Here is a 24663-nt window from a genome sequence, read left to right as displayed (position 1 = left end):
ATAAGTACAAGAAGAAAAAGAAGAAGGAGAAGAAGCAAAAGAGGAGGAGGAAGAAGAGGAAAATAATGATGAATTTCTAGAATTTCTATAACGGTCGAAAACATAAGTGTATACAAAATGAAAAAGTATTAATGAAGTAATCTAAATGTATGTAACACGCATGGTATCCCTCCGTATGTAGATTACAAGAAAATTGAAGAAATAGCCTTCATCTTTTTACGATCTAAAAAAAATGAACGTCATTGCACAGAATTTTCAAAATGAGTGAACAAGCTTCCTTACACAAGCACAAGACATCAGAAACTAGATTGTATGATTGCTACCTTTATTACATCTCTCTCAAATGGCATCAGAGATTTGTATAATCACATAGCACACATTATGCTCATTCGATTAGTTACATAATATATACAAGTCTAGTATGAAGACAAAACCTTTTGTATTTTTACAACAAACATGGCAAACACATACACATCTACATTCACACACCACTGCCACATACACACACACACAAGTTATATTGCATTATGGTTCAACCATCTGTCCTGGTGAAAATGCAGATTAAATATAGCATTATGATTCTGATCAGACGACTGACAAATTATTTATCTTTCAGTGGTTCTTACTTTCATTTCTCTATAGAATGAACAACAAGAAAGAAAAAAAAGCGAAGTCATGTCTTATGTTGAGAGTCAGAAAGGACTCATTCCATTTGAACATTCATATGAAAACTAAAGCATTTTTATATCTGCAATGTTTGAGTGGAAACACCACCTCATCTGCTTCCTGTGCGATTAAGTGATTCAAAACCTATTGGTCAAATTTCTTTTCATAAGTTCATGTTTTGACTGAAAATGAACAGAAAAGGAGTACTAAAAGGTTAACAAATTGTATAAATTTGGGAATTTTTAATCCCAAATTAAATTTTTCGGCTGTCACCTTTCCACATGGCGAATATAGATCCCATTTTCATCGTTACTCCTACATAGTTTGTACTTCACAAATCCTTGGTTATAAACTGGGCAATCAAAGAGTTGTTGAATCTTGCAGCTCGTTTGTTACTTTGGTTGGAGCCAGAAGGGCATTACCTCACATCAGGCGCGTACGCAGGATCTTTTCAAGGGGGGGGGGGGGGGGGTGTAACATTTTTAAATCGGGCCGAAGCCGAAAATTTCGCATCGACTCAGCCAGCCGCTGAATAAGAGGACACTTTTTTTTTTTTTTTTGGTCTCGAAATTTGAAAAATTGACATTTTGCTCCGTTGGGGGGGGGGGGGGGGGTAAAGTCACCTTTTTTAGGTCAGCCATGGGAATAATTTTTTTTAATTTTTTTTAAAAATTATTATTAAAAAAGGGGGGTTTAAATACATAAAAATACCAAAGGGGGGGGTTAAACCCCCCGACCCCCCCCCCCTGCGTATGCGCCTGCCTCACATACTGTAACACAGCGTTAATGCCCTTCTGGCTCTGGACAAACGAGTTTTGACAATAAACGAAACAAATAGGAAAAAAAAAGAAGAAAAAAGAATGACTATCATTTTAACCCTATCCTGCAGACGTTTTAACAATTTAAACATATCCAAAGAAAATAAATGAATTTTTTTTTTTTTTAAAGATAAACAAAAAGGCATGGACTGCCATTTCCCCGAATATTTTTTAAAATGTCAATGTACATTAATAATAATCAACAATATTTACATGTCATCTCTTTCTATATTAATATCCTGAACAACTCTAATTTTAGTAATATGTAATAATAAATACAAGTTGTTTCAAGGAGAAATGGAAATTTGTTGTTTACAGTTTAATCTTTAAAATCAGTATAAGCAGCAATTATTGTATTTTTTTCTTTCATTCGATTATTTAGAAATGTGTTCAACATTACATTTATATATACATAAATGTATTTACACCGTTTACATCATATTATGTTATATTGTAGGCTATTTACTTGCACCTTTGAACGATATTTAAAATATTCTTTAAAAATATTTTGCAACCTAACAAATCAGTGCATTACACAGACATAAAACAGGGTGAATAGGAACTAAACTTGGAAAGTATTTTGAAATGAATTTCTTTGCAATCACATTGAATCACACTATCACATTAAACCTTATTACAAATAGTTATATGAGTCTCTCCATATCTCTTTAAAAAAAAACTCCAGAAGATTAAATCGAAAGTCACTACCAATCCGCTGTATGACTCTCTCTCTCTCTCTCTCTCTCTTTTCTTGAAAAGCCTTTTCAGGAACTGTACCGCATAGAGCTGTAAATAATAATAATAATAAAAACGTTACTTATAAAGCGCTTACCACCGAAGTCTCTTAGCGCTATACACACAAAATAGACTGATATACAATTACATCTTATACAAAACTAAAAATTAATGCAAATAAACATACAAATTACTATACATATGGAATACACGTCAAAGTGAACAGAGTAAATTAATCATCGAACGCAATTTTGAATAAATGTGTCTTGAGACTAGTTTTGAATAGGTTAACGGTTTGACCTTTTTTTTACATTTAAAGGTAATCTGTTCCAAAGTTCAGCAGAAGCTTTGCGAAAGGTTTTGCGATAGAGCTGTATATAACAGCTCTATGCTTTACCCTCATCTAGATGCTGAACAGGCGTTGATGAGTATTACCATTAATCAGTGGCGGATCCAGGGGGGCCGGGGCCGGGGGCCCGCCCCCCCCCCCCCTTTAGAAAAAAATCATGTAAAAACGCGTGATTTTTACCCTTTTTTTGGGGGGGGGGGTGCAAATTTTTAAATATTCGACAACCAAAAACAAAAATGTTCTCTTACCATAAGAAACAAGAAAAAGTTGGGCCCCCTCCCCTAAGAAATCCTGGATCCGCGCCTGCCATAGAGTACCGAAGCTGTGACGTCATAAAAATCTTTTTTTTTAGAATTTCTCTTTTTTTTTCTTCATTTTCCGAAAGAGCATCAAAAATAATGTCCAATAATGACGAAAGCCAATTGAATAGGAACTCAGTGTTATATGCTCTGGCTCCATAAGGAGCCAGAGCATATAACACTGAGTTCCCATAGGACATATATTTATTCAGATGGTCATATCTCAGACAATACAAATTCTAAAATTAGATTTTTTGATGACGTCACACTTCACCACTCTATTATCCAGAAGTAGAAGTTCAGCCCTTTCTACGAATCCGGCAAATCCCCCGCGCCGGTGGCGAAATTTGTACCAAGTATCTATACCTGCGCATGCGTATACAGTCTTAAACAACAGACTTTGTCCTTCGTGCTCGATTGACCTCCATCGTAAGCATGAACTTTACATTATCCAACAATCTCATTTATTTTTCGGAATCCTCTTTGCAGCAACATGTTTGGCAGAGGGTTTGCAGCTGGAGCTGTGGCATCTGTCACTGTTTATGCCCTTTATTCCTCGTTAGTTCAACTGGCGCGGGAAGAAGTTGATACGGACATTCGTTTGATTAGGTCGCCTCGAGATCTGGGTAAGCCTTACTGCAAGTTTGGGTAGTCCCACATGCTCTCTTTAAACGTTTTGTTTTTGTTTTTTTGATTAAAAAGATAAAATAAGATATAATGAATTAAAAAAAACACTGAGAGGTGATTTTGCGCTTGTTCAGAAATCTATCCAAAATTTGACCCGTAACTCTGGCGTGGAGATACCCTACTATTACTAAAACAAGCGCTTGTTCAGAAACGTATCCAAATTTGACCTGTAACTCCGGCGTGGAGATACCCAAAATGTAGTAAGTAGTCTATTCATTAAATGTCCAAATAAAGATCAGGAAAATTTGTTATGTTTATTACGTGTTTCAACAGTGTTGATCCTGTAAAAAGTCTTTGGGAATACATTTACAAGAATTCAGTAGTTTATAGTGAGTTGATGTTTAAACGGCACTAGATCTACGTCAGATATCATCTTGTCAAGAATCGTGAGAATTTCTTGCATATGAAACTTTCACTTATCCTCTTCAAACAAGTACTTCGTAACTCAGTGAATGAAAAACAAAAGCAGTTGAAGTGTGCCTAAATTCATCTTACCTGGTTGAAATGGTTTAGTTTTTAGTTTTAAGTAACTTAATCGAAAGTGAAATTAGCTTTATTTCTGTTTTTCACTTTCTTTGCATGCATTTTGCAAAATGCACTTTATATATGTGCCATATGATTGTGCAAGTGAGCCAAATTCATGCAATACATCGGATCTAGAGATATTATGGATCTCTCTTCAACATTACTAAAAAGGGAATTACACACTATAGCATCATATTGGCTCCAAGAAATAGATAAGTTGAGAAGAACGGGTTTGTTAATGTGTTGAGGAAAACTGGAAAAGGATATCAAAAGAGTGTTTGTTTTACAGTTATGATTGATAAAGCCTACATTAGTAGCCTACATTGGTAACTCTTTAATCTGCTTTGATGATCTCATTCTGTTCTTACAGTACAAAACCAAGAGCTTTAATATCACAAGGGTTACCTTCAAGTTCCCCTTTTTGATTGATAAATTCAAAGTTGGAAATATGACCTTTCTTATCCTTTATCATTTTCATAGATCTACACCATTTCTTCAATGTACTGCTTTTACTGATCAATACTAACTCATAACATCAGGATGAACTTCAAGTTTAAAGGAAAAATTTACTTTATGCTTGCAGTAATTTATTATATTGGAATGTTTGTACATGACGTTGCCTTCCTGTAATAAGCTATAGATAGGAAGCTACTGTTTGAAATGAGGAAGTGCTTTGTTTACAAAAATCTCTACATGAAAGCTACCAAAACATACATGCACATGTTGATATTGTGTATAAAGCCCCTTTCATCATCTCATCTCAGTGCATATTGCACTGAGATTGGGAATGGCTATTGTGTGGCATGTGGGTATTGCCAGACAATAAGACCATTCACACGTGAGAAAAAGTTATGATTCAAATTTTGTTTAAATCCGACTTTCTATAGAGCCTGATCATATTTGGTGTGTACACAAACTACATGGCACTACAACAGAACTGCCAACCAATACGATTTTGTACGATAGTATGATAGTCTTGATAGATCCCCCCCGCCGCCACAAACAAAAAAAAAATAAATAAAAAGATTTCCTGAAATTTTGAATGTGCCTGTGCATAATTCTTCAAAATGTCGGCGAACAGTCTATCGATCAAAAATAGGATTTTTTAGGGGAAAGAATAGGATATTTTGTTCAGTTGGGGTTGGCAAGATATCAGTGTATTAATTAGAATAAAATAAGATCCCCCCTCGAAAAAAAAAAAATATATATATATATATATATATATATTTCCCAAAATTTTGAATGTGCCTGTGCATATATGTAATTCTTCAAAATGTCGGCAAACAGTCCAACAAAAAGAAAGTACTTATCAATCAAAAATAGGATTTTTTGGGGGAAAGAATAGGATATTTGTTCAGTTGGGGTTGGCAAGATATCTGCTACAGTGTATTAATCAGCATTAATCAGAGTTTTTGTGTACACCCTGTGTTATGATCAGAATCTCCCTCACACCCAAATTAGTGAGATCCTGATCACATGGCGGTGTGGTCCATTTGATAAGCACTTTCAGGAGGATAAGCCAGAGGTTTGAATCCCTGCCAATGTACGAACGCCTTTTGGCAAGACATTAATCTACATTTCCCATTCTCCACCCAAGTGATACTAGTAAATGGGTACCTAGTAGGATGATTCTTTGTATTGCACTCAGTGCTGATGGTGGTTCCTGGTGCTAAAGCAGGGATAACTGATGTAATATTCAAAGCTCTTTGAAGTTCATAGAGATGTGAAACCACATTGCGCTATACAAGAATGGAATATAAAACGATGAACTCTGTGTGTGAACAGCCCAATCTCCAAAGCCACTGATTATCATGTGTACCTTGATTACTTCCTGATATACTTTACAAGCAGATGTCTTACATCATGGACAAGAAAGCAGGAAAATATTGATGAAATTGTGTATGGACTATAAGGATAAAAAGGGAAATTTGTTAATGATGAATGTTGAAATTCAAGAACATTCTAGGGAAGCAGAGGGACAATTAGCAAAAATGCAATCTTGCATATATCTGAAGTACACATCAAGTGTAAGAAAAAATGTGTTTCCTTTTCTTATATTACCAAGTTATTGGAGAGTTTCAGTCCCAAGCCCCCCCCCCCCCTCCCCTCCCTCTCTCCCTCTCTCCCTCTCAGGTGGATCTGCCCCTCTCCACAATTTCACATGGTAAAATTATTACTACATGTACATGTTCACTTTTCATTTCTTTTTGTGTGTGTGTTGATGTCCCTATCCCCTGCCCCATTACAAAGTACGACAATTATTGGGCATCACTTTACAGTTATTGATGATATGTTCTTTTTGTTTTTATCAACAGCAGGAGAAGAGGATCCCAAGGGATCTGATATCTTCAAGTACGGTACACCAGACAGCGGAACCCAAACCAGAACATATACAAACCATGCCTTAAGCTATGACCAAGGTAGACGGACACCATCATGGGTAGCAGAACACATCACCAAGCAAGACTTGCAAGGTACCACTTCCAGGGGTCAGTGACACAAAGACGTAACTCCATTTTGGCCATTTTTAGAAAGAGTGGTTTAAAGTCGCTGAGCACTTGGGCCTTAAGGAGTTAAGTCTATGTTTCGCTAGCCACTGACTTCAATGGGGGTGTTGGGTGGAGTTAAGTCTTTGTGTTTCCTGGAAAGCGCAATTTTTTTTGGAGCATTTTGATATCAAATACTCATTTTGGCAAAATATGGAGTTACGTCTTTGTGTCACTGAGCCCTTGACTTGATGATTCACTTTCTCTCTAAGGTATCCCACCCAAATGAATTGTAGAGGTTTTGTAGAGGTCTAGTGGGTACGCGTCACCGTACTGTGAATCACATGATTCACAACGCTAACGTCCTTCAGCAAGACATTAATCTACATTGCTTAGACACTCTCCACCCAGGTGTTAAATGGGTACCCGCCAAGAGGCAAATGTTAATGTTGTTGGATTGGCATGTGTGCCGCTTGTAAAATGGGGCCTGACCGGAATACTCCCCAGGTGACACATGTGACTATTAGTATTGTTATGATAAAAAAACCTTGGGACAAACATACAGGCAACATTGTTTTCAAAACTTTCTATTCTTAGACTCGGGCTCTATCTTAAGAGTTGCAATTAATCTGGGTTGATATGGATTGATCTCTAATCCTCCAGTCAATTGCAAACTTACAAACTCCTACATTGACCTCTTTAGTACAAATTTGTGATGGATGCCCAGTTGAGGTCAGTTTGAATCAATTGCGAGGCAAAGATGCTGGGGGGGAAGTAAATTCCAGGCCCGAATGGTTCTTGGAAAAAAGGTGAGCCGATAAATGTCCGTCTTGCACCTTATGTTAGAGAAGGAGAGATTATGATGTCCCTTGAGTATCTTCTGGGGTTGTGTGATGTATTCAGGTCTGGGTATGCCTACTTGGTCTTTGATGGATTTAAAGAAGAGCGAGTGTCGAGCCACAAAACGTTGACTCTGTAGCGGTTGCCATTTTAGATCACTCTTCAGGTCTGATACATGGACGTCTATTCCATATTTGCCAGTGACAAATCTAGCCCCTCTGTTCTGGACTCTCTCTAGTTTGTTGATATGTTTACTTTAAGTAAGGATCCCACACGCTACTGGCATATTCTAGATGAGGCCTTACTAGACAGGTGAATGCAGCTTCTCTGATCTTCTTGGTAGAGAAGCCAGACAGGTTACGACGAATCATCCCGAGCATACAGTTTGCCTTCTTGACTACTTTATCCACTTGGTTAAGTTGTTGGTTAGTTCCACTCCGAGGTAGGGATGGTGGTTTACCTCCTTGAGGGTAGTAGTGTTTGTGTAGTATGCTTGGTTTATGAGATTACGTCTCCTCCTGGAAATTCAAAGAACGTAGCACTTGGTGACGTTGAATTTCATTTGCTACTTGTCTGCCCATGTTCTGTTCAGATCCGTCTGGAGGATTACTGTGACGTTGATCGTCTTAATCGCTCCGTAGAGTATGCAATCATCTGCAAATAGCCTTATTTGAGCGCCGTAATGGCAGCACAGCTAAAGCCGTGGTAATAATCTTGAAGTTTGGAAGCCCTTAGTGATTCTGATAAGCGCTAATATAAAAACTGAGTATTATTGTTAATATTATTATTATATTGCCTGTCAGAAGTCATGTGGGTAATACAGTGTGATCATAATACAGTGGATGGATGTATGCTAGACCTGGGCTGAAAGCCATACCCTTACATGGGTACTTTCTCCTTTATTTATGCCTGTCAATTACTTTTTGTAGCACATAGTTTACCAAAATTGAATGCCAATAAGTTTATTGGTTGAACTTATGAGTAGAGTTGAGCTTGTCTTTATCCATCGTACAAAACCAGCACAAATAATGATGATAAGTGATATATCTCATTCTAATTTGTAGCGGATAGTTGTTACTAAATCCATTTTTACTTGGTTTACTATTATTGTCACAGGTACAGCAAGCAGGAAGAGTGCTAACTTTAAGATGGACCCAAACCTTAACCCAACATATTCCTCCATGAACAGTGATTACAAGAGAAGTGGCTGGTCAAGAGGTCACATGGCTCCAGCAGCTGATAACAAGTTTAGTCAGGTAAGAACTAGTTTGAACTGCATTGAACCAATTAAACTTCATGTTCTTTGTATGCAGGATGCAATGGAGTTTATCATTTTAGATTTGCCCTATTGGTCATTAGATCTTCTCGATGATAATGCTTGATTTCATTACTTCTAAATTTTAGAACTAAAGGCTAAAGAAGATAAAAATGCAGTATGCAAAATTATAATAGCAAAGTATTTGTTAAATTTTTTTATTTTTAGATGTAAACTTATACAGGCTAAGGGGAATCTTGAGTTTTGAATGCAAATCTGCTCCCCATGAACGTGCTCTCTTATTTCTTTTTTTATCTCATATAAATTTTAATCTCTATTTCAAACATGTAGGACCTCTAGAAGACCATTGAAAAAAATTGAGAAACTCAACGTTCATTTGTTTACATACATGTAATTAATGTTATTTTTTTTACTCATTTTATCTCATAAAAAATAGATAATTTCTGTTACATTTTCTTATCTACAAAATCTATATGAAGTTAGATCGCTTTTATTTATTTATTTGTTGATTTTTTGGGGGAAGGGGGAGGGGTGTTCATACTCAGATGAGACAACTTCTTCTGCTTTACATCGTAAATAACTCACCTGTCGTTATTAGAAGGTACATTATCCATTTGTGGTTCAAGTAATGGATCACTTACTGGATTGAGGTATTAGGATTTGCATGTACATGTATACAAGATTAGCCTGTCTTTAGAGGATTGGTGAATCCTAAGTTTCCAATCAAAACCACTTCAGAATGTATGGTTTCAGTTATTACACACACTGCAAAGTGTGTGTAGTAAAGAGGATTAAATAGCCATTATATGTGAAGAGAATGTGAAGTCTGTTTTTACTTTAGGGTGTATTTTGATTTCACTTTACTTTTTTTTTAAACTCTTATCACGCCACAGGGCTAATCCCCATTGTGCCAAGCTCCAAATCCCCCTCGTGCCAGGTCGTTTTGGAGATAATCTGATTAACGCGATGGTTCTATGAGTGCAAAACACACAGCACAGTCCGATGAGCATGAACAATAACTGCTATTACGAAAGCGCCCTTGCACGCACATGGCACTCAATAGGTAGCTCTCTCGCATGTACGAAGCAGCATAGCGATAGCGTGCATGCAGCCTTATGGCAGGCTATGAGTTAAATGTAAAATAAAAGATATACCACTTACAGAGAAACCACTCTCATTACCAATACCTAAGTACGTGTATGTATTGGTAATTTCATGAACCAATCCTTTTACTTTTGTTGTTGTTCTGGATATGAGGCAATGAATGAGACATTCTGCCCTACAAACATCCTCCCTCAAGATAGACACAATGACCTTTTTCAATTTCTTATTTTGTTTACAAGAAGCTAAGAATGAGACATTCTTCCGAGCCTCCTACATTTTCTTTTTCATCTTCATTTTACCATATTTCATTTTTAGGAACATACCATACAACATATAGAGGAAACAGAGAGAGAGAGAGAGATATATATATATATATTCTTGATTTGCAGAGAGAAATTGCTGGGAGGGAGATGATAATAGAGAACATCATAAGTGGAATAGTATTAAATGACGAGTAAAGAAGCTAATACACGCGACATGGAAATAGATATGTAGATTATGGTATGAACATCTTTCCCCAAAAAATTGTGTATAGAAAGCAATGGAGAATGAAAGAAACATTCTACCTTCCAAACATCCTCCCCCAAGATATAGACAATGATATCAAGTCTGTAATTGTGTTTGTCTCTTTAATACAGGCAGCTTCACATGCATGAATGTGACAATCTACCTGACAAACATCCTCCCTCTCAATGCAGACAACAATATGATTTATTATTATTTATGATTTCATATACATGTATAAGAAACCTAAAATGCATTTGTTATCATACAATGTATATGGACACCCTCTCTCAAAATTAACAAAAAATGTTATGAAATTCTTGAATTTGTTCGTTTGTGAGAAAGGGCCTTTGCATGAGACATTTTACTTCTGAAATTTGTTTGTTTGTAAATAGGAAGCCATGGACGAGACATTCTACCTGACAAACATCGTCCCTCAGGATATAGATAACAACGGTCACTTCTGGAATCTGATGGAGATCTACTGCCGTAATCTAACCGCTAAATTCAGTGAGGTGCGGGTGATCAGCGGCCCTCTGATGATGCCCAATGTGGATGAAGGAGGAAAGCAGTATGTCAAATATGAGGTCAGCTGATAAATACATACATCGTCGGTGGGCTGACAAAACCTTGTATCTCAAAAGTCATGAATTTTCAGGAGAGCGAAAAAACTTTCCTGTCTCACTAAATTTAGTGCTGTGACACCGTACTTTCTTTTTAAAACTGGAATATTTATACAATTTTTAATGTTATTGTTGAAATACAGTAAAATAATTGTTTTTATATTTGAAAGTGAGTTACAAGGTTTTTAGCGTTTATATACATTGAGATACAAGCTTATAGTTTTTATTCAAATTGAGATACGAGTTCTTACTTTCAACTCTGAATGAGTTACGAGGATTTGGTTGAATAAGGCTGCGTTCATGCTTAAATTTTGAAGGCAGAATGAGCGATCTGAAACGCTCATCGTAAACGCTCATCGTGATCGCAGTTCCACGATGTAGTGTTCATGCTTACTTCTCTGGCTCCCCCAGGCAATTCTCAGTGTGTGGCCTTAATTGGTCTTCCAGCTGGATTCGCAAACCTTCACTGTGCATGCTACGTAGACCCACTAGAGGTCAGCGCGTTGACCCCATTTAAACGCGTTTACAAATTGTAAACGCATCTTTTTGTGAGTTTACGATCGGCGATCGTGATCGCCGTTTTTCGGTGATTCTACAAAAGTGAGCTAAGACGCAACCGTGTTTTAAACTAAACGCGTAACAGATGCCTGATTCTGGCCGTCAAAATCAAGCATGAACGCGCCCTAAGTTACGAGGATTTGAATACTCTAACTTCGGTACTGTTAGGCCGTGTGTGAGTTACAAGGAAAGGGAATTACGTATCTTATGTTACTAGGTTTTGTCAGTGCAGTTTCAAAGGGGGTTAAAGTTACGAGGTTTAGTTTAAGGGTGTTTGTGTGGAATTTGTGAAAAAACCGAGACAGGAGGCGTTCCATGAATTTATCAGGTGGTGTCTTGGGCCATTAGGTACAAAATTATGCAAAAAAATCAAAATCTCAAAAAATTGAAATACAAGGTTTTGTCACCCCACCGACGATATGCTGTTTCATGATTCATACTTAAAAGGAATAGGGTATATTTGCCTCGGATTCTAAAAAAAATGCTGGATTTAACTCATGCTGCAAACATAATTATAAACCTTTAGGTCTGTAAGGAATCCCATGACTATTATAAGGGGGGGGGCGGGTGGGGGGGGTAGTGAGCACTATTTTTTTTTTTTTTTGCTCCCGAAAATTTGCTCAGTGGTGGTGGGGGGAGGGGGTAGCAAGCACATTTGATTTTTTTGGTCCTCGAAAATTTAAAAATTTGCACCCCACCCCCCCTTGAGCGCCAGGGGGGGGGGGGGCCCAACCCCCCAAAAAGGTAAAAAATCACGTGTTTTTACATGATTTTTTTCTCAAGGGGCCCAATTTGGATCTGCCACTGTTGCCAGCTATACAGTGCGTCCCAGAAAAAGCGAAACCGAGAAGTATCGATGTTCTATCATAACTTAATCACAACTATAATTAATGAATGATACATATTTGGAAAGCTTAGAGTCTCCTCTTTCATGTGATGCTACTCAGATGATGCATATTTTACGCATGAGTGATTAAAATGAATTTAAAGGAAGTAAAACAAAAAGACATTTGGTGGGCGGTATCTGAATTTCAAAGAAAAATTCACATTTCTAGAAAGTTGAGTTTCCGCCCTTTCATATGACACCTCAATCAGGAAAAATGAGCGAGGAATGACAAAGTTCTGTTTGTTTAAAGTAGTGCTTGCATTTCCATAATTTTATCAAACGAATTCGTTTTCACTGGCTGCCCGCCGTATCAATAAACAAAATTAACAAAAGACTTAACTCTGTTTCGTTGACAATCAGCCGTAGACGAGAGTCTTCATGCATGGCTGATTGTCAACAAAACGGAGTTAAGTCTTTTGTCAAATCTGCTTTTTGCTACGGCAGGCACCCAGTGAAAGCGAATTTGTTTGTTAAAATTATGAAATTGTAAGGGCTACTTTAAACAAACAGAACTTTGTTATTCCTCGCTCATTTTTCCTGATTAAGGTGTCATATGAAAGGGCAGAAACTCAACTTTCTAGAAATGTGAATTTTTCTTTGAAATTCAGATACTGCCCGCCAAATGTCTTTTTTGGTTTCCTTCCTTCAAATTGCTTTTAATCACTCATGCATGAAATATGCATCAACTGAAAGAGGAGACTCTAAGCTTTCCAAATATGTATCATTCATTATTTATGGTTGTGATTAAGTTACGATAAAACATCGATACTTCTCGGTTTCGTTTTTTCTGGGATGCGCTGTACATGTATCTTTTCTTATAACCCATTGACTGTATTGGTGGTTCCTGTTTTAAAGACTATGAGAACACAATAATTCAGTAGTGAGTGGCTTAAAGAAAACATTTTTTTCCCTCAAGTCCCAATAAATGAGTGAATTTGAAAAGAAAAATACTGCTAGAGAATTACAGTCACAAAATTGAAAAATTTGTTTGTGTTCATGATCATTTGTCATTTATTTTCATGAATAGTCAGCCTTTTCAGAAAGGTTGAATGTGATGTTACCTACATCTTTGTTTTATGAAGATGTATGTGTATATACGCAGGGTTGTCAACCCTCCTGCATTTTGAGCCACCACGCTCATTCTCCCGCCGCTCCAAAAGCTTGTAGCGGGAGATTCCCGCCACCAAACCTTCCTCCCGCCGACGATGTAGAATCTCTCAGGTTTATGAAAAAACCTCCCGCCCCAATTTTTTTAAAAGATATGTGCTCTCCCCCCCCCCCCCCCTCAAAAACTGGACACACACAAAAAAAAGTGCCTTACCCTGTATACGTAGTTGCACACATATTTATATATGTACAGTTATTAATTAAATATACATTTTGAGATTGTCATGACATGATTCAATTTACTTGATACCACTGTAAAGAAATAGCAGCAATATGAACTGAGTAGCAGAGTTGCATACTGCCATCTTGTGACAAGATCTTGCCAGTGTATACATGTACATTGCTTTATTTGATTTTAGTTTTTTTGTATGACAAATTCTCAACAGCATAAAAATCAGCACTAAAGACTTTATAGAGAAACATACATGGTATTCAGGAAGTGTATGCATGACCAGTTAATAATAACACTGCTACGCAAGAATATGGCAAAACATGCCTGTTAGGTGGTGTAAGAATAGAGAGGTGTGAAGTATGTTTGCTTTCATAAATAGAAACATACATTGAGAAGTATTTTGTTATTCATGCGACTCTTCATGCATATTGTAACTCTATACATAGTTAACTTTAAAGGGAGTGTAGCCTGACGAGACTGTGTGTTTCCCGTGGCCTGACTGGGGGCTAATTGGGTATAATACGACTATGGAGGACGCGACCGCAGCAATCACGTTCGTGCAACATACATGAACGCTGACCATGTAGAGATTAAGCCGCTGACTACCGTCAGTCAAGTCCATTCACATGCAGTTGTCCAAAAGAAGACGTAGATGGCATTAACCAGTATTTGCCAAGCTCCACTCCCTTTAAAGTAACAGAGGGTGTACAAAATAATGGGCTGAATGGAAAGCAAGGCTTTCCGTTTTAGCTAAAGCCCCTTTAAAGTGTTGGGAGTCCCAAATTCGCCACAAGTTTTACTTAAATTGTATCATAATGTGAAAGAGGATGTAATTTAAGTTACACTGAACTATTTTAAATGACATCCTCTTTCACATTATGATACAATTTAAGTGAAATTTTGCAATAATATTTTTCGGACTCCCAACTCTTTAAAGGGGCTTTAGAATAAGGCTGTTATCAAAGCTACATGTATGTAATAATGAGGTCTTCTTCACAATACTCTAGTACATAATAGCGTAGTGAGCTAAATTCATTGAAATTATATTCCCATGATATTTAGCCTTACTCAACTCATTTAAAATCTAAAGATTGAGTGCATGCTCTTCACTATCAAAGAATGTCAAATACAATACACTCAGAATAGGTATGTCGTCATCAGCTCGAGATTACCAAATATCCCACTAGTTTAACTATCACGATCGCAAATTATCCAGTTAATTTGCATCTTCATCTGCCCGAAGTTGCAATTAGCGGGATATTTGGTCAAGATAATCATCCCAAGATATCTTGTGCTAGTTTGCAAAATATCCCCTTTTTTGCCTAGTGCGTCTTGACCAGCCCGAAGACTCGCACTATGAGCGAAAGCTGAGCAAAATATCTTGAGCTAATTTCTCGAGCTCGAGTTTCAAGTTTCAAGGTTGAATCTCGAGCTGATGAAGACGCGATTTGTAACTTCGGGATTATTTCCCAAATCACAAATAGCGGGCTATTTGGCAATCTCGAGCTGATGAAAACATACCCACTGTCTGGGTTTATAACTTCCCTTAGGCGATGCATTAATAAGCAGGTTAGTATGCCGACATCCATGAAAGGTAAAGCAATCCCAAAACCAGCCTTGGTTTTATTGTTAAATTCTGAGTAATAAGAATTCGTAGACATAGTTATGGAATAGTTGCCATGTTTAAAAGTGCCTTGATGCATGCCTATACAATATTCAATGTCCTTGAAAATACAAAAGATTAGCTTTCAACCGCTAAATGAATTCTACATGTAATTTATCATTTGCTACTTAATCAAAAACGATATTACAAATTCCTCATAGCTTGGTAACCTGGCATATTAAATATTTTATGTCTTCCTTTTAAAGTGGGACTGCACTACTTGTAGCTTCTCGCGCTCTCTTTGTAGCCAACAATGCCTAAAGAGGTACCTGTTTATCCCCCATGGTCCCCTTTTTCTTATGTTAATTGAGAGCCGATGTGATAAGATAACCACCTGTCAGTGACCATGCAGGGAGGTATAATCCCTCCTGGCCAAACTAGTGTAGATAGGCTTTGATGAATATAATTTTTGAAGACATCTTTTTGAAAGTAAACATATTCTGCAGACCAAATGAGGTTTAATTTTTGTAGTCTAAATTCTGTCAAGTGTCAGTGCTATTCCGCACAGAACGCACTCCCTCACGATATTTAGCTAAAACATCTGAACAGACATCATAAAACATAATGTGCAGGGATATTACTATCCCAAGTTATTTTCCTAGCTTATCATTTTTTTCATAATATGTAAATTGATTCCTCTATGATTTATAAGTCTATGAATGGAATTTAGAAATCATAACAGGGATGTTTAGTAAATCATTGCATTAGATGACAGGGTAATATTAAAAGACTCTGTACATGTAGTTGCAATAAAACTACATGTATTGTACAAGGACTTTCAGGTTCTTCTTTTGGATGTTAATTGTTAGGTCAAAATATTATACTTAAATACTACACTTCACAACTTACCTGACTGATAAAATCACTTTTGGGTCAAAGTTAAATTGTAATTAGTGTCAGGTGTTTTTTTTTCTCTTTGTGTTTAAATGGTGAAAATAATACAAAGCTTGTCAGAATTTGTTGTAAAATAAATGCTTGCATGTACATTTAATTACAAGTGAAGCAATTCCCCTTGTGTTTTGAAATGTAATGAAAAGTGTGGCCTTTTTATTTGCCCATTAAATATACCTGTAGGGAAATGCTATTTTTGAGTTTTTAGATAATTCATTGTTTGATATTGAAACTTTTCTCTGTTTATATGTTCATGCTGTGCTGTCTACGTTTGAACGCTTTACTAGGAGTTTGATTTCCTTGACATGTATATCCCCAATATAGAATAATGCTCTTTTATAATGGCATCTATACATTTTGAATTGCCGTTGGCATCCATTGTAAACCTTGATGATTTGAAATTATAGTAGAAAAGAAATACTTTTTTGCGGCACAGAACTCAATTCTTTGGATATGGTTGGTTGGCTGACGGTTGACAATACACAAATATTGATTTTTTTTTTTCTTGGTACATTCTTGTATTGGGATATTTAGCACAATTTAGTTCCTGTATGGTTAGGCTTCATTTGATGTGAAACGAATCTCAGCCCCACAGCGAACCAATTTTGGTTCAGTTTCGTTTTTAATAAGGACTTCAAACTTTGGTATAGAGATGTACATTTAGTGTAAACTCTAAATATTAATACAGGCCTACTTTCTTTTTCTATTGCATTCTCTTGTTTAATCTGAAGGTTATTTCATTTTCATTTCCCTATTGTTGTCTTCTTAGTCTTAGTTTTAAAGGATACATACAGTACATACATGTATGTATACTGTCTGACCTATATTATATTCTTCTAAGTTCTAACCATACTCTTCTTTTTGTGTTTGGAATCCATGATATTTCTTAGGGATGTTATATATTCTTCTTTATTGCTGAGACACTTGTCCTCAATTACTCCGATTATATTTCAAAGAATATGTTGCATTTTTCAAACCTGCTTTAGTGACCACCTGTATAGAAAGACCACCTGTCTACAAAGACCACTTTTTTTGTTTCCCTTGCAAATGTTTTCTTATTGAAACATACACTATAGGCACCTGTACATAAAGACCGCCTGCATATAAAGACCACTTTTCTTGTCTCCCTTGGGTGGTCTTTATAGACAGGTTTCACTGTACTAGTATTCCACATGGATAATGCATCAATCTATCTTGGAGTTGGAATTTAAGAGAGTGGAAATTTCTCAGCAGATTCTATGCCTTTGTACATATAAGCCCATTTGACATGGCTTACTTAGTATCCAGTGGGTAGAAACAAAATCACTTCTTTCACTAAGAGTTGAATTTTTAGAGAAACTTTTACTACTCTTTTCTGCCAATACCTTCCAATTTGGAGGGGCTTTGTATCCATCAATTTTAGTGAGAATTTTCATTTTTCATTTTTTTTTCCAATCAAGTTTGATATGTGATCCAAGTAATATAATGTAATGTGAAATGTATGTTTTTCGTATGAATAGATGTTTGGTAAAAAATTATCTTTTTTTCTTTCAGGTCATTGGGCAAAACTTGGTTGCCGTGCCAACGCATCTGTTCAAGGTGATTGCTGTGGAGCCATCGAGTGGGAGTCCTCCAGACACTGTAGGTGTGGGTGTGTTTGTGGTTCCTAATGCTCCAATAGACTCCACTAAACATACCCTCAAGGAGTACCAGGTCAGTCTGGATGCCCTGGAGAAATCCGCCGGGACTTCTTTTCTTCCGAACCTGACACGGAGCTCCATGGTGGATCTCTGCTCTTTGGATCCATGTCAGATGAAGAACAAACAGGAGCTGGATCTCATCTTCATCACTAAGAGAATGAATGAGGCAACCACTCTTAACAGGTTGGATAAGTCCTGGAAAGAACTTGAGACGAGTACGATCGTACCCAGCGATAACTTGAAGAATCTGTATGCGCAGAAGAAGCGGATTCTAACGGAGAAGGAATCACAAGACCAAAGATTAAAAGCAAATGGGACCGCATGATGATCTGGTATCATTATGCTGTCTGGTCCTGCAAACACTTGCTAATGAAAGATAGACCAAGGCTGAGGGCTCTATGCCCATTGAAATGGTAACAGAACCACTAGATTAGATATTATTAACATCTTCTTCTTAATAGAGCACTTTTAGTAATATTCAAAAATGTATTTTGTATTAATATCAGAACCTCATTGTACGTGTTAATGTGTATTTGTACAAGTACAGGGTGTAAGGTGAGAAAAGTGTTGTTGGTTGTTGTTTTTTATTTTTTAGTGTTTGGCATGCAAGAGCAAAGATAAATGGAAATGTAAAAAAGAGAATGTGCGAAATGTGATACAAATCTCATGTTTTTGTGTGTGTGAAGGAATGTAATAACTTGATTTATAACATCGCTGAACACAGTCGGCAATTCATTTATGGTTGGACATTGTGAATAGACCTCATTAATGACCCCCCCCCCCCCCCCCTTTGCAATACTATCAAAACTATTGTCATTATTGAAGCTATCAACCAGATTAATAGCAAACTTCATGGATCAATGACTTGTGGGAGCAGTCCAATGCCAAGTACATATCAATCACAATTCTTCTTTAGTCACGTCTATTCTCATACGATACTGATATTGCAATAGGGAAAGATTTTAGTTTCTTTTGTGCTGATTAAAGGTAGTGAACATTACTGTAATACACACCTGTATTTTTCATTGCATGTTTTTGAATGAATGCATTAAAGCAGGAAATGAAATTAAGGTTTGTATTCTACTAATTCAGTTAAAGCTAACGGTTGGTCTAAAATAATGTTTGACAAAGTGAAAACTATATTAGACATTACACTTACTTCATTTGTTAGACCGTTAAACCAGATTTCGGCAAAAGCCAAAACGCAGGATCAGGTTTAAATCTTTGTAGAGTGTGGGCCAAAGATGGGCAGAGATTGTAGGGTAGGATGACATTATCCCCTTGTGTAATGCGCCAGGTGACCGCAAGAAGGCAGCTACTGATGACTGACATTGACAGTACATAGCTCTTACGACCTTCTTGCAAACAGCCGACGGATATCAGTGTTTATTCTTATGTTTGGAAGAAAAATACATTTTATCATCATTCTGTCCCAAAGTAGTACATATATGAACCATGTTGAAGATTCTGAGAGATGATCAAAATTTAACAATGAACACAAAAGTAATACCCCACATTTGACTCTCTTTAAAGTTAATTTGGGATATATTTGCAATCATTGTAGCATGGAAGCATCAGGGTTCTGGCGATATGAAATGATATTCAAGTAGACTATCAAATGATCTAAACCCAGCTGCACAATAGACCAGTTCACGGTTAGCACATTACTGCAATGACCCCGAATATCCACAGATCTTCAGAACATGAAGAGGTCCCACTTTGTACATTTTGATATAATCACTCCTGTAGCGATGGGGGTGCTATTTAAATAGCCTTCGTTTCCCCTTTTTAAAGAATACTTTCACCTGTGTATCATGGAGTGCACTGCTTGTGCGTAAATGAATAATGATTACATAACTTTCATGAGCACGTATCCAGTATTTCGTCTCCGTGTATTTCAAAATTTGTTCTGCAATGATCTTTATCTGCTCATGATCAGACTGCCACCATGAACTGGCTTATTACCGTCCCCTTAGCAAGGCATTGGTCGTCATTCCATACCATACCTTACCCAGGAGTGACAAATCATGTGCTATCACAATACAGGAAGTCATTATCGCACATACATGTACTTGATGTGCTAGATGATTGGTTGTTCTGATGACAGATGCACCGTGTTCATGTGTGTTGATGTGAATCCTGTTTCAGGTTCTTTGTGGATAGCTCTTAGAGAAATTTATTTTATGAAGAAGAATTTTTACACACAAATGATGCATTTCCAAAGTCTACTTGCCTGTACTTAGTTATTTGATTTTTAACTATTTTTTTATAATGCTAGGAATTATGAAGACTGAAATTACATTGAAATATATTGCTATATAATATGTTTCTCTTTTTTTAACATTCATGTAGTCATGTTTGATTATTGAAATCTTGGGTTTTCCTCTTTATGATGTACTGTACACTTTGGGAAATTGTTGAATAAGCATGAAAATCAAAATAATTCTTGTAGCTTTTGTTAAAGGTACCTGTTTAAATTCTTCAGTAGGTTTTAAGCTATTGCGGCCCGAAGGGCCCGATGAGTGAGCTTATGCCATGGCGTGGCGTCTGTCGTCCATCCAGTTTTCAAAATGCTTCTTCTTTGTTATTTTTTAACCGATTTTGATTCTGATTGTTTCATATGATAGGGCTAGGAGGGGGATTTAAAACTTCACAGTTTTAAAACTACACAGAATCGTGAAATTCATTATCTAAGCTAATTTATGCAAATTTATTCAAAATCACAAAAAATGCTTCTTCTCCTTCATTTCGACCGATTTTGATTTGGTTTGCTTTATCTGGTAGAGCTAACTTTGGTACACTAAACTTCTACACAGAATTTTGAAATTTTGCTCCATTGATTAATTATGGTAATTTATGCAAATTTATTCAAAAAATAATCTAAAAATCACCAAAAATGCTTCTTCTTCATATTTCGACCGATTTTGATTTGATTTGCTTTGCTTTATATCATAGAGCTAACTTTGGTACACTATACCCCTATGCAGAATTTTGAAATTTTTCTCCATTTATTAATTATGGTAATTTATGCAAATTTAATCCAGAAAAAACAAACATTGCTTCTTCTCCCTCATTTCTTGACTGATTTTGATTTGGTTTGCCTTATCTGGTAAGGCTATGTTTGGTTTACTAAAATTCTACATAGAATTTCGATATTTTGCTCCATTGATTAATTATGGTAATTTATTCAAATTTATTCCAAAAATAACAAAAACTGCTTCTTCTCCTTCATTTTATTTTTAAAGTTTTGTGCAAAATATTAGGATGATTATTTGCAAATTTGATCCCTCACAGAAAACACTTGATTTGTGGATTAAAAAGAGGAGAAAAGAGAGGTTGAAAATTAAATGTCCCTTCCAGGGCTTCAAATTTTTAATTTTTGACCAGTTCAAAAGTGTACCACATAAAATTTACGATATTTGTTGTTGCGAGATGCGGATGAGCGCTATGTCATTGACGTTCTGGTTCATTTTATCTTAGTGATATTTTCCAGACTGTGGCATAGTCATAATTATGTTCTGTTTTTTTCTTCCCTTCTTTGTAGAATGACAGAGCTGTGTACATCAAGTCGTGCAAACACAGACATGTTACAATCTCTTTCCGTTTACCCTCACATTAAAAAATCTTCCCTTTTTAATTTGTATGATCTGTTTGAAGTATCTATGTACACAACGATGTCAAGTTTAATTGGATGACGTCATATATATGCGGTCGATTAAGATCAATGTGCTATCGGTCGCGGGACTGTCGTCTGTACTGCTCTCACTGCACTCTACACTACTTCAGTGACAGTTAACATAATTATTATTATTATTCTATGAAGGTTGGTTTGAAAAATATAAAACAAATATATCATGCACTATTTCAAGCCAGTAGTTAAAATTATGGATTCCTCGGCGACAGAAATGGCACTATTTTCTTCGGGGCTACGCCCCTCAGAAAATAGTGCTATTCCTGCCAGCTCGATCCATAATTTCAAGTAGAGCCTCTCAGTGCATTTTGTTTACTATCTTCTCAATTAGCAATGAAGATAATGAGTTGAGATGTGCCTTTATCATATTTGTATGTATTTTCTATTTTTCACTATCTGATGCAGGACCTATTATAAGATGATGACGTAAGGTACTTTTTTTCAGAAAACCTTGATCAAATTCTGTACTTGAAAATTACCAGTATAAAAGTAACTTATACATTGATATTTATTCTGTCATAATCTCTTGTTTCATTTACAATTTATCTATATGTCACAGAGAACCCTTGTTTACTCAAATTGGTGTAAAATTACATTTCTGTGAGCATTATGCTTATCAATCATGATGGACTTCAACGATTTCAGGATAGATTTCTTGTTCTTGTTGCATATTTTGTCATTTTTTAGTGAAGGTATTTGAGTAGAAATGATAGTAGCCGAATTATGAATGAATCCATCTTAAACTGTTGAAAAGATTGTTGATAAGTTACGGGCAAACAGATATGAAGTCTTTCATGGAAGAAAATTACAAATGTGTTGTTTTTGCTCGTCTTTGTACTAATAAATAGCAATAGAGAAAATGCTCACATTTCCTAAACACTGTTTCTTTTTTTCTAGAAAAAAAAACACATTCAAGATTATATTATCGAAACAAATTATATTGCACGTCTTGTATCGAATAATGTAATTAAATTCACTTATTATAAACTTCCTATCAGATATACTCCCAGAAAATCAGGTTCAATGCTATTAAAACCATATTTATTTCCTTCTCTTTTAACACGTAGCTAACTATGTTTACAAAGAACAAGAACCATGCATCCTCTTAAATGCATCCTTCAAAAATGTTTGAAGGAGGCATGGTTCCTGAAAACAATCTTAGAAAAGTACTTGTAATTGGAGATACCCATAATTTACAAAAGTTATAAAGCATTTAAGAGCTGAACGGAAATAATAACACTGAGGGATTAAAGGCAACATAACGATGCTGGCCCTTACATCCCTTTATAAACCCCGCCTCATCATCATCAGCATCATCATCATCTTCTTTTCCTCTTCCTCTTCTTCTTCTTCTTCTTCTTCTTCTTCTTCTTCTTCTTCTTCTTCTTCTTCTTCTTCTTCTTATTCTTCTTCTTCTCCTTCTTCTCCTTCGCGTTCTTCACCTCCTCCTCCTCCTTCTCCTTCTCCTCCTTCTTCTACTTCTTCTTCTTCTTCTTCTTCTTCTTCTTCTTCTTCTTCTCTTTCTTCTTCTTAATTCTCCTTCCCCTTCTCCTTCTCCTTCGCGTTCTTCTCCTCCTTCTCCTCCTCCTCCTCCTTCGTCTTCTTCTTCCCTTTACTTTTCTCTTCTTCTTCTTCTTCTTCTTCTTCTTCTTCTTCTCCTTCTCCTTCTTCTCCTTCGCTTTCTTCACCTCCTCCTCCTCCTTATCCTTCTCCTCCTCCTCCTCCTTCTCCTTCTTCTTCTCTTTCTTCTTCTCCTTCCCTTCTCCTTTCTCCTCCTCCTCCTCTCTTCCTTCTCCTCCTTCTCCTCCTCCTCCTCTTCCTCCTCCTCCTCCTCCTCCTCCTCCTTCTTCTTCTTCTTCTTCTTCTTCCCTTTACTTTTCCTCTTCATCTTCTTCTCCGGACTTCTTCTTCTCTGTCTTCTTCTTTTAGATCTTCTTAGCTCTCTAATGGATGCACATCACAAAGTTAAGTGTTAAACATCTTGTTTTTACATGCTAAATTATTATGATTGAATGGATTGTGACCGTGTGGGGGGGGGGGATTCTTCCTGTAATATTCTAAATATGACAGTTCTATTTTTCCAGATCATTTACCTTCCATGCTGTCAAACACCTTTACTTTTAAAACTGAATGATTTGCTTGTCTGAGTGCAATCCACTTAAAGATAACAATTGACACATTACAAGTAGGTTTAATATTTCTGCTATAATTGAATAATGCAGGAGGAAATTATATTCCACACTAATTTTACTCGATGCATGTTTGCCTTATTATCTTGATCTGAAGATTCCCCTTGTTCAATTACATTGTAAATGTGAAACGATTTATAAATGTGAGTTTTTATTAAACAATAACATTGTTCGCTGCTGAGAATAAGAGAACTATAATGCCTGTAAGTCCAAGATCCATGCATGTATTGTCCCACACTATTCAAAAAACTTTACAGACGTAGGCCATAAAACACTCCAAGGGGGTGTTTCACAAAGATCCTAAGTAGAACTTAATTCTAATTTGGACTTAAAAATTATGGAGAGCCATTTGTAGCCTTAAGATAAAATATATTCATATGCCGAAGTTCAAGTATTTTAGACTTTTCATAAATTCCACATCAAGAATAGGAAATCTCTTTGATAATAGAAAATATGAATGATTTGAATCAAAATGTAATACTTTTTAAAATAACTTTTACAAAATATTTTCAAGGATGCTAATGGCTTTCCATAACTTTTAAGTCCAACTTAGAGATCAGTTCAACTTAGATCTTTGTGAAACACCCCAAGTCTCTTATCAATGAAGCTGGTCTAAGACCCTTCCTCCCCATACACCCCATGACGTATTGAGGTTCGTGCAGTAGCTAGGCGAAACCAATTCTTGATACTATTTACCACAAGCAAACACATGTACATGTATATAGCATTATGATTTATGAGACCTTACGAATACGTAGACTCACATTATGTTCTCTCGATCTTTTCCGCTTGTTTCCCAGTGATAACATACGACAAAGTCCACAGTGTTCCCCAGGCGCGTACGCAGGATTTTTT

General features: G+C 36.4%; 1 protein-coding gene across 1 annotated transcript; it reads left to right on the top strand.

The window, feature by feature from the left end:
* Nucleotides 1-3246: 3246 nt before the first annotated feature.
* On the top strand, nt 3247-19332 carry LOC115918773 (nuclease EXOG, mitochondrial-like). The gene is made up of 5 exons (XM_030989995.1): nt 3247-3493; nt 6395-6553; nt 8522-8661; nt 10685-10876; nt 17783-19332. Exons 1-5 carry the CDS (start codon nt 3361-3363, stop codon nt 18251-18253), a joined length of 1095 nt encoding a protein of 364 aa, XP_030845855.1. The 5' UTR covers nt 3247-3360; the 3' UTR covers nt 18254-19332.
* The last annotated feature ends 5331 nt before the right edge of the window (nt 19333-24663 follow it).

The sequence above is a fragment of the Strongylocentrotus purpuratus genome, unplaced genomic scaffold (genome assembly GCF_000002235.5).
Source record: "Strongylocentrotus purpuratus isolate Spur 01 unplaced genomic scaffold, Spur_5.0 spur5_scaffold_19, whole genome shotgun sequence".
Taxonomy (NCBI): Eukaryota; Metazoa; Echinodermata; class Echinoidea; order Camarodonta; family Strongylocentrotidae; genus Strongylocentrotus; species Strongylocentrotus purpuratus.
The sequence above is the reverse complement of the archived record's forward strand: the minus strand, read 5'-3'. Positions and strand labels throughout refer to the sequence as shown.